This window comes from Octopus bimaculoides, chromosome 13, assembly GCF_001194135.2.
Source record: "Octopus bimaculoides isolate UCB-OBI-ISO-001 chromosome 13, ASM119413v2, whole genome shotgun sequence".
Classification (NCBI taxonomy): Eukaryota; Metazoa; Mollusca; class Cephalopoda; order Octopoda; family Octopodidae; genus Octopus; species Octopus bimaculoides.
Window position 1 is genome coordinate 36,799,831 of NC_068993.1, and position 11,498 is coordinate 36,811,328.

At 36.3% G+C, this 11,498-nt stretch overlaps 1 protein-coding gene across 1 annotated transcript in view; it reads right to left on the reverse strand.

Annotated features, from left to right (window-relative positions):
- The window catches only part of LOC106878851 (THO complex subunit 2), a 198,905-nt gene that overhangs the window by 106,606 nt on the left and 80,801 nt on the right, over window positions 1-11,498 (reverse strand). The window contains exon 34 of the mRNA XM_052972430.1: window positions 8,380-8,426. Coding sequence (XP_052828390.1) covers window positions 8,380-8,426 — 47 coding nt within the window. The remainder of the gene's footprint in view (window positions 1-8,379; window positions 8,427-11,498) is intronic.

An 11,498-nucleotide genomic window follows, 5' to 3' on the forward strand; every position in this document is an offset into this window, starting at 1 on the left:
TATATATATATATATATATATGATGGTTTTCTATCAGTTTCCATCTACCAAATCCACTCACAAGGCTTTAGTCAGCCCAAAGCTTGAGTAGAAGACACTTGCCCAAGGTGCCATGCAGTGGGACTGAACTCAGAACCATGTGGTTGGGTGCCCTCCAAGTTCATTATTATTTTACAACTTGGTTCAAATAAAAAGCTCAACAAACATATTTAGTTGTCGTTCTGTTATTTCTTTGTTCCTGTACATCCAAGCTGCACCTAATGATTGTCAAAGATTATAGTCTACAATGTATAACAACAACATTAAAAGCTAGATCATGTTTCTGCTTTGAAGTAATCAACAGCTCTTATCTTCTAGAAGTGATCTGAGAGGTGGATGTAATCCAAAATTTTTCATGCACCAATTTCTCAACAAATAAAAGGTCTGTTTTGAAACAAGTGAACACCTGGCATTTCATCAACACACTCCAAAATAACTTAATTCTTTAGAAATAGTAAACAACAGCCAGGCATTTGGCTGTCCAAAATACTACTGATATTGTGAATTAGTCAATATATTTAACAAAACCGAATCATAAGTTTATGAATCATCAGAACTGATGCATTTTGGAAGCTGAGAAAAATAAAAGATCAAAGAATTTGGGGGAACTTTTGTTTTCCAAAATGGAGTATTGTTTCTACATCTATGATGGCACCTGTTCTATTTAATCAGAGAAGTAGAGCTAGTAATGGTACACAAACTAACTCTTGCCAGGGTTTTCTTGTGTAGTTAGCTGACCAATGTCTTAATAGTAAGATATGAGTGGTACCTAAACAGATTCCTAGTTCTTTTTTACATAAATTACTAAGATGGTAGTTCTAGTAGAGGTGGAAATAAATTGGTTTCATGTAGAAGTGAAGTTAAAAGGATAACTAAAGCAGTCGAGCAAACACCTCAGGAGCAAGTAAAAGCAATGCTGTCTTTACTCAGTTGCCCTTCACATCAAAGTTTAATATGGTTACTAGATTTTGGTAGTTCCAAGTTGTAATGATTCACAAGAACTGACTGGATGGGAGTATTAATATTGATATGAAATTAGAAGACCATATGGTTTTTTCAGTGACACAATGTGAAAATAGTATGATAGAAAGGAGCATAAAAATCTAAGAAACAGGCTCGGTAAGACTGAGGAAAAGAGAGGAGTAAGGTAAAGTGTGAGCTTACTAGAAGAAGTGACAGATGTCAGGGGTATGTAACATGGAGGAAAAACAAAAGCAAGAGGTTTGCCAATGTTTTATGGGAAGAGGATCAGAGGCATGGGATGTTCCATATTGCAAAGTAACGTGCCAGTGTGAACCAAGGCATTAGTTGTGGAAAGAGTGATTTGTTCAACTAAACACTTCATAGCGGAGCCCCAGCAAGGCCACAGTTCTATGACTGAAACAAGTGAAAGAAGATAAAAAAGAACATGTTGGAGAAGACGTGTCCAATTTATGCAAACATAAACATGGATGTATGCTGTATGACAATGACAGTGATTAATAAATCTGAAAGGACTGCAAGCTATGTAATGTCTGTACAGCAACATAAATATAACTAGTTACCTTGAAAATGTACTTATTTGAAGACTGAAGCCATTTTAAGTTTATAAATCTTAAGAAGTCTCTGTAGGAAAATCCAAGCCACCAACCCAAGCAATAAGCTGACGTCCAATTAATTCAACCAGCTAGGAATAATGATATAACCCTTTAGCATTTAAACTGGTTATATCTGGACCAATATAGTCTACCTGTTTTATGTCCAAACTGGTCAGATCTGACCTCTCACACCTACCTAACTATGTCAATGTAAAAATAAGCAATCACATCATCAAAATCTCAAAGCTGTGAGATAATGCATGATTAATTCAAAACAATGCAAATAAATAAGCATTACATTTGACAGAGTAATCTGAATGCTACAGGGTTAAATCAGTCATGTGAAACCTGCAGTCTGCATGACTTTCTCAATGGAACACTTAATGGAAAATTACCTTTAATGTCTTCAATAGTGTGACCTGCCTGATGAACCATGCCCCAAGCAGCTCACTTCACAAAAAAGGTTGCTTGTGCTTGACTAAATCTTTGGTCAATCAGGTCGCTGTCAAATAACTGAGTGAATTGCACCATTATTTGTAATCAAAAGTATCCATCACTTTGGCAGTAGACTTTAATAACTTTGAGATGAAGAAACTAGTGGGGATTGAACAACACATGTTAATGAACCATTTGCTAATTATTAAGTACTATTTCTCTTTGTAACATTGAGTTATTCCTATGTAGTTGTAGTACCTATTTTACTGCAAAGCAAGTATAAACATATTAGTAAGAGAGAGATCCAAACATAAATAAGATCAACTTTTGGATCTCTTCCAATCAGCTCCATCATATTAAGTCTCCATATACTGCTCTCTCTCTCTCTCTCTCTCCTTCTCATCCATCGTTCACTACATCTTTTTTTCTATGTGCCTCTCTAATGCTACTCTCTTTCCTACCTCTCACTCACTTGTGTAAAAATAAAATAAATAAAAGATGGTGTTTCATAATCTATGTCCATATTCAATTCCACCCTTTACCCTCACACTTCTCTATTGTTAGTAATCATTCTCCCACCCTAATCTTTCATTACTGACATCTATTACACCCATTCTCTCACCACCACCCATCATCATCTTGCACATTACTCCCTCCTCTAGCACTCGTTTTTGACATCTGTCACCCACTCTTCTCAACAATCTCTTTCTCCACTCTCTCTTATTTGCACTCCTATCACCCTCTCTTCTCCCCTCATATCACTCTCTTCCTCCACTACACCACGGATGCTGACAGTTATCATATAGGTTTCTATCTCCCTCCCCCCACTCTCCTTCCTCTCATTCCTATGATTCTGATTATTTTCCACTACTCTTTCTCCTATCTTGCTTTGGCTCTCTTTCATCACTCACTTTATCTGCAAAGGACAACATAAGCCAGAGAAAACTCTTGGGTCTTGCCAGGGACAAGACACCCTCTCTGGTGCCAGTGCCACAATAAAATGTTACCCGATACACTCTACAAAGTGGCTGGTCATGCAAAAGGGTATCTAGACATGGAATCTGTGCCACAAATGAAATGTATGAGTTAGATGTGTCCTTGACCAATCTAAGAAGGCAGTTATTCCAATTAAGAGCAGGGCCATAATGACCTGTCTAACCCATGCCAGCATGGAAAAGCAGATGTAAAAGTTGCTGATGATGATGATGTCAATAATGTATATTGAGTAATTTAAGACATGTTTTAGCTGACATTCTAAATATGACTTTAAACAGCGTCTGGTTGTGGGACTCTGGTTTGAGAGTTCCATGGTTTTTGAAGAGTGTGGAGTGGTAGCACCTGTCGGGGTCCCAGCTGTAGTTAAATAGCATGTAACCAGCTGAGTCAGGGTACATTGAAATCATAGGTAGCAACATGGTGGATGCGACCTATTTCAATAGATGGACTTATTGAGCCAATGATGACTGTCACTAAATGCTGATCGGATGAACAGACAGCAAACTGTCAATGGCCAAGATCAACCAGTTTAGTTAGTAAACAGCAGCTATTATCTGTAGTTATTGTGTGCACAGATGAAATATTTCAGCTAGCAAAAAAAAAAAAAAAAACCACTGTGACTAAAATTCTGACTAGACATTCATGCCTCATTGCTCAATCGGGACATTTATTATGGAAAGGTTACATTGGTTCAAGCAAGCTGCCCGACCTGAATAATCGCTCAGTGTCCAATACGCTTGTTGACTCAGCTAACCATGCACTCATTAAGTAAGGACCAATTAACAAACAACATTTCCATCCCTTTAAAAGCACAAAGAGAAGGGACAATCATTGATAAGTTAGCTTAATCAGTGATATACATACATCTATTTCAGTGAAATAATTAAGGTAACCAAACGCTGAAAATGCTTAATGAAAAAAACAAAAAAAAAAAAAAAAAAAAAAAAAAAAAAAACAGCAACATTTTACAGCTATATTGCAGTTTTATAATGGTTTGAGTCCTTAACCCTTTCGATACCAATCCACCTGAGATTGCCTCTTGTTCTATAATACAAGCTTCGTCTTTTAAAGCGATCTAATATCTTCCATCAAAATTTCATGTGAATTTATGATCTAAACATCACATTAATAAAGACAAAGTTATTCTACTAAATTTTCCATTATTTTCAGAATTGATTGAAACAAAAGCAAAGCATTTCAACAGAAATATGGTAACAAATGGTAATGGTTAAATGCTTTCCTAGATAAATAGTTTGTCTATGTAATTAGATAGCACTACATACAGATGCTCATCAAATAAGCTATTCTGCTAGATAAGAAAAAAACTGATGATACAAAGAAGACTAATATATTATTGACACTTTGGGTCAGTATCTTCTACTACAGCCCCAGGTGGATCAATATCCTGTGAAAAGATTTGGTAGATAGAAACTGAAAGAAGCCTGTCATGTATGTTTGTGAGAATGTACTCACACGCATGCATGTATGTATTGCTGTCTTTTTGCCTTGACATCACATAGTAGTTAACAAGTGTCGCTGTCATGTAAGCAGTGTCCTTGGTTTCCAATCTTCCAGGAAAACATGTCTGGTTATGGGGAAATATTACTTTAACTAGAAACAGATGAGGGCTAGTGATAAGAAGGGCATCTGGCTGTAGAAAATTCATCTCAACAAATTTCATCCAATCCTTGCAAACATGGAAAAGTGAATGTTATGATGATGATGACGATGAGAGGAAAATTTTTGATCCGATTTAGTATTAGGAATTTAAATATGAAGACACCTGTCCCCAGATTGAACTATTAACAGCTTTTGGCTCTTGGTCAATGATGGGACTCAGAAACTTGGTAGAAATGGTACAGCACTAAACTAAAAAACAGAAAAGCCAAGTTTTGATGGGAACATCTTCTCAGTGGTGGTATGATAAAACGTATGCAGTCCATACCTCTATAATCACTGACCATGTAAACAGTATTGAATTGTAAACTTCTAACAATCTCCAGAACATTTCATAATCCATTTATTACATGTATGAATGAGAAATTACACCCTCTCATTCAACATGCACACAAGTACGTACACACACACATTTATAATTCAAAATTTGAAATGTCATTACACAAAATTTCTAGGTGGGTTGTCATTAGATGATCTAAACCCTAATATGTAATATATATATATATATATATATGTATGTATATAATGTATGTATGTATTAACTGAGTGGATGTAGGATTGCTACCAGTGAGTTTAGAGTTCCATGTGAAGCATTTAATCTATGTAAGATAATGCAGAAGTTGCGAGTAACCACAATGGTGAAATGTACATATGGAACAAATGATAAACTTGCATTTCTCATATAATTCCTCATGATGAACAATGTTAGAAGGGGAAAAAAATGACAAAAAAATGCAGATTAACCTGCTCTGTGTTCAAAATAGCAAAATTATAGAAATGAAGATTAAAACATTAAAAAAAAATCACAAAAAAACAAAATACAAAAGATATATATGAGAATTAGTTCAAACAAACAGAAGTGTTGCAAGAATAAAGAATAGTTTAAAATCAATCAAGAAAAGCCATGTTTTCATGAAATGGAATCGAATTTTCATGCATCGTCAATGTAAAACATAGAAACATAGTTGTTGATTTTCAAGTTGATTAGTTGCTTTGTTTTGTGTCAACAAATAAACAAACAGCTCCTCCTCTAATGAAAGAGGGATGAAACTGTTGGGGGAATGGAAAAAAAAAAAAAAAATGATGAAACATCAGGTTGGCAGACACTAATCATGGAAACAGATGGAAAGACATTATAAACCAATATAGACACCTACCTTTTTAGAAAACATTTTAGTCCACGACCTTCATCACCCAAACACATTCAGCAACCAGAACTTGGGGTGTTTAATGTTGATGTGAAAATGGTAAATCCTTGGTACCACTTCATATAACCTTGCTTGCCATTACTTTTTAAAATATGACTAATTTTAGATAGGGAAATGTCAATAAGCTCAAATAAGCTCTGCTTTAAAACTAGCTTTTGCAACTAGTTATCAGTCTGTGCTGGTTATATCCCTGGCTCACATGATCCTTTTCGCAATAGTAATCCAGTGTGGAAAGAAACTTAGATGTGAATAATCCAAGAGCTGATTAGTAATGAAATCTTCCACTGGCAGATAAAGATGAGCCACATAATATCGGAAAGTTCACTTGACTAGACTGCCGATAGCCAAATGGCATTTTTCAGGGGAATTTTAAATAAAACATAGAAATAAAACTTATAGCGATATATTTATATTTATATTTATATATATATAAAAAGAAAATGGTAAAAGAAAATAGCCCCTTGGCATATGTGGTGGTTTTCATACCCCTTTATTTTCCAGAGATAAAGATTTTTATTTACTTAAAACGGCATTTTTGCGAACCATGCTGGATGTTTCTCTTCCCTTTTTAGAAATCTCTTCCTTCTTTATCAAGATATTTCAGAATGATGTCTGCGGAGAGCTCTAATTTCTCTATCAACATAGACTTTCCTTTCATCTCCACTGTAACAGCATGCTATCTCTGCTCTGTATGTTGTTAACGGATTGCTGTAAATAGGTTTTGATATTAAGCTCATTCCATTCACCTGCTTATCTTCCTTCCTCCAGTTACGTCTCGTACACTTCTAGAAATACTTCCCTAATTTCAAATAAATTCATTGCGAGCTGTTGCAAACTTCCCATCAGTAAATTCTTCGTACTTGTGATGTATTTATTTGCTGTAAATGCCAAATAGGAGAACAGCCATGAATTTCGGAAACCCTCGATGTTAATGAGATCATCAGTGAGAGAGGGAGAACAGCAGGGAAAAAAATAAGCAGCGATGTATCAAATAAGATACATTAACGAGATTGATATTACTTTATTTTAATGATGCTTCTTTCTTTTGACTTGCTTTCTGTTGTTAAACTGGCCTGAGACTTTCCCCACTAAAATCAATGTGGAAAAAAAAATGAGGGAAAAAAAAAAGATTGACACCAAACTTTAATAAACTAAATTCTTGTTTGCCCAGCCATTTATTTTCTTCCTTCTTTCTTCAAATATCTATATATAAATGTGTGTGTGTGTGTGTATATATATATATGTATATATACAAATGTATAAATTTATATATATACACACACATACATATATACATTTCCACTTCAATTTTTAGATCAATGATTTCATCCTTATCTGTGTCGGTTCATCCACAATTCCACAGGCAAATACAAGCATCACTGCTGTTCTCAAATACTTCCTGTTGATTACACGGCGGTCTGATCTGTCACAGATTTGGAATTCATCTTCATCATTGAGATTTCGGTGTAGATGTGGAGAACAATTCTTCAAATGAACAGGTTAATGGAACTTCTAAGCTCTTGCCAAAATAATACTTTCCATCATCTTCAAGAGAGTCGGAAATTCCTGCTTCACACTGACGACTATTTCGACATTAACATTTCTTGATAAATAACCTCAAAATATTTCGATAATATTTCTAGAGAGAAAATTTTGTTTGGTGGGGTTTTATTAGTTAAGTACTCCAAAATAATTTAATGGTGTGGAATCAAATTGCAGCCCACCAAGATGATCGTAGGAGGCATATGGATTTTTAATAAAACTTCCAAGACTTCACACCAATGATGTCGGTTGGCACTGAATTCATTGTGTAAATTCTAGCTATGTGATATATATTCTCTCATAAACACCAATATATAGATCCTCTTGATGTAGACCAAGAAAATCTGGAGACTGCAATGAAACAGCAAGCATCATGGAGTCTCATCTAAAGCGCGCACACACTTTTCAGTAGCGGACATGCTTCAGTGGTTTCTTCCACACGCTGTTATCGACACAAAAATGAACATTCCCTATTAGTAGTAGTAATAACAATAGTAGTAGTAGGAGGAGTAGGAGTAGCTACACATACCCAGCAACTGCTCGTTATAAATATTAAAAAGCATTTTTTTTTTTTTCCTTTTTAAACATTTTCACTATTAAGGGTACAAGTGAAAATTGAACCACGCATGAATTAAGCGTGATAATATTTCTGGACACCTGTCGATCTCAAAATCACACGACTGCAACAGCTGAAAGGTAATCAATCACTCCTTGGTCTGCTTCTGTGTCTTGGGCCATACACTGCCTCTGTCCCCAGAGGCTGGTCAGGTAACACAGGTCGGTTGCTCAACTGATTTGGATGCGAGACAGGTGAGCGTGCAGCAAGTAGTGCTGCTTCCTTTGGTAGAATCACCTACAACCCTAGTTTGTCTGAAGTTGACTCAAGCTGAGACATCCATACTAACCTTTGTTGAAGTGGATGAGGCTGACTCCAGCTTTCTTCGTTTCGCTTCTAAAAAGACAAAAGACAACATACAAAGTAATTAAAAAAAGCAAACAAATATCATACATCAATACTCACACATGCATACACATATTCATACATGTACAGGGCGACCCAAAAGTTCTGTTACATTTTTTGAAGTTTAGTTTAACATAAAAAGTGGCAATTTTATCATTATTTCATATCATTTTAAAGATTTTGTTGTCTTCTTTTGGGTTCTGAACTCATCTTTTAGCTAAGAGATATAGTCTTATCCAAAATTAGAATGGAACATGAATGATCAGCTGTAATTGAGCTACATCAAACTGCCAAGTTGCCATCAGAAATTTTGAGCCTTCTCAATTGGCCAAAAATGAAGTGAATGTTCATCTATCAAACCATCAATTGATTCAAAGACAATGGAGGAGTACAAGGTTGAGGGAGAACACGACATCCCAGGTTCCTGAAAATCATCACTTCCAGAGTTCACAGAAATCCAAAGCACTCCATCAGAAAGATGGCTGCTGAGCTGGGAGTTTCAAGAGAATTTTTGAGGCAAGTTGCCAAAAGTGACTTGGGACTTGCTTCATTGAAACACTGAAAAGTTCACAGCCTAACAACTGTTTCAAAGGGAAAGAGACTTACAAGAAGTTGTGCACTGCTTGAGTGGCTCGATACTCACGGCTTGGAGACTGCTCTGCACAGACAAGAAGTTGTTCACTGTTAAAGAAGCTCACAACAGCCAAAATGACAAGGTTCTTGCGGAAAACACTCAGTCATGTCCAGAGGATGCCAGAAATATCCACCACACTCAAAAACCCTTATCTGTGATGGTTTGGGCTGGAGTGTCTTTGATGGGGAAAACTCTTACTTTTGTTTCTGAAGGAGTCAAAATCAAAGCTGCAAGCTATGAAAAACTCATTATTAAGCCTATGGTGAAACATTTGAGCTAAGAATTGTTCAATGGTAGCCCCTTTCTCTTCCGGTAGGACGGAGCACCTGCCCACAGGACACAGAGGTGGGTTAGCAATAATGTCCCAGATTTTTTGTCCAAGGGAAAATAGCCTCCCTCAAGCCCAGACCTCAACTCAATAGACTTTAGCATTTGGTTCATCTTGGAGACCAATGCTTGTGCTAAATCTCATCATTTAGTAGTGGATTTAAAGAGGTCTCTGCAGTGTGAATGGAATAAAATACCACTAGAAGTCTTCCAAGCCGCTGTTGAAGCAGTGCCTGGTAAACTTAAGGCTGTAATAAAAAAAACGATATGGATTTATTGAACAATGTTTTTGTTGTAACATTGCTGAAAATGTTAAAAACTAGTGTGAAAGTTTTCAAGTAAATTGGTTCAGATTTGGCTGAAATATGTTGTTTAATCTTTGTAACAGAACTTTTGGGTCACCTTGTACACACAAAACAAATCCAAACTGATTAACTACCTACAACAATACAAAAATATTTTTGAGAGTAATTTGGTTTACTAATCAACTATATTTGCTTTTAATTGATTAATCAGATATGATAATAGTTCTCTATGGTTCATGAAAAAACATGTAGTAGATGAAAAAAATTAAGACATTTTCTCAACCAGAATCTATTTGATAATGCAAATATATAATTATTGTCTTCAGTTGAAACATCAAAGGAAAGGTTAACACAAGCTGTATCATTAAATAATGTTTGTAGTTTGTTTTCCTTGTCTTTGATGTGTTGTTGACACCTGTATTCTTATCAATTGTCTAGAAGCTATGAAGATGGTTAAGAAATACCAATTGGAACACTGTGTCAATAACATAAGACAAAGAACATCCTAAAATTCATCATCAACATCATTTTAAAGTCCACTTTTCCATGATTGTATGGGTCAGACAGAATTTGTTACAGCAGATATTTTTCTACAGCAGGATACCCTCCCTGACATCAACCCTTACCTGTTCCCAAGCAAGGTAATATTTCCCCTTTGTTTTTTGCAGAAAACTGGAAACAAACAAGATCGCTTGTATGATGGTGATGCTCATTTACAATCATTATATCAGAATAAGTGTACGCATGCACGCACACATCTGGCAGCCTCACTAGCACTGGAGGACCAGGAATTGTACAGGACATTTGGTTGAAAAGTCAACAGGCGTAGGAGTGGCTATGTGGTAAGTAGCTTGCTTATGAATCACATGGCTCTGGGTTCATTCCCACTGCGTAGCACCTTGAGCAAGTGTCTTCTACTATAGCCTCAAGCCAACCAAAGCCTTGCGAGTGGATTTGGTAGACGGAAACTGAAAGAAGTCCGTCGTATGTATGTGCGTGTGTGTCTGTGTTTGTTCCCCCAACATCGCTTGACAACTGATGCTGGTGCATTTACATTCCCGTAACTTAGCGGTTCGGCAAAAGGGAATGATAGAATAAGTACTAGGCTTAAAAACAATAAGTCCTGGGGTCGATTTGCTTGACTAAAAGGCGATGCTCCAGCATGGCCACAGTCAAATGACTGAAACAAGTAAAAGTGTAAAGAGTAGGGAATGTGAACAGCAACATCAGTTTCCATTCAAGTGGTAACAAGCGAAGACACACACACACACAAAACCACCACCACCATCTTCATCATCCTTTAATGTCTGCTTTCTATGCTGGCATGGGTTGAAAGGTTTGACCAGAGCAGGCAAGCTGCACCAGATTCCAGTCAGATTTGACTTGGTTTCTATGGCTGGATGCCCTTCTTAATGCTAACCACTTAATAGTGTGTGTTAGGTGCTTTTAACATGACACTGGCACAAGTGCTTTTACATGGCACTAGCATGAGTGCTTTTTAAATGGCACTGGCATATGATTCTTCCAGGCCAATCCTCTTTACCAGAGGATGTAGTCTTCACACTTCTGCTGTGAAGGACAGCTTTCTTTGATTATAGCAAGACGCCATATTTTTTTTCTCTGCTTTTTATTTTTCTTTGCTTTTTTTCTCTCTGCTTTTTTCTTTCTGTGGAAGAGCATAGGCTCGAAACGTTAAAGACTTTTTCAATTCCCGAGCGTTATACTAATACATCTGTTTGATTTCTACACCACCTGTCTTCGTCTTTTGTTTTGTTGTGAATTCTCCCTATATATATA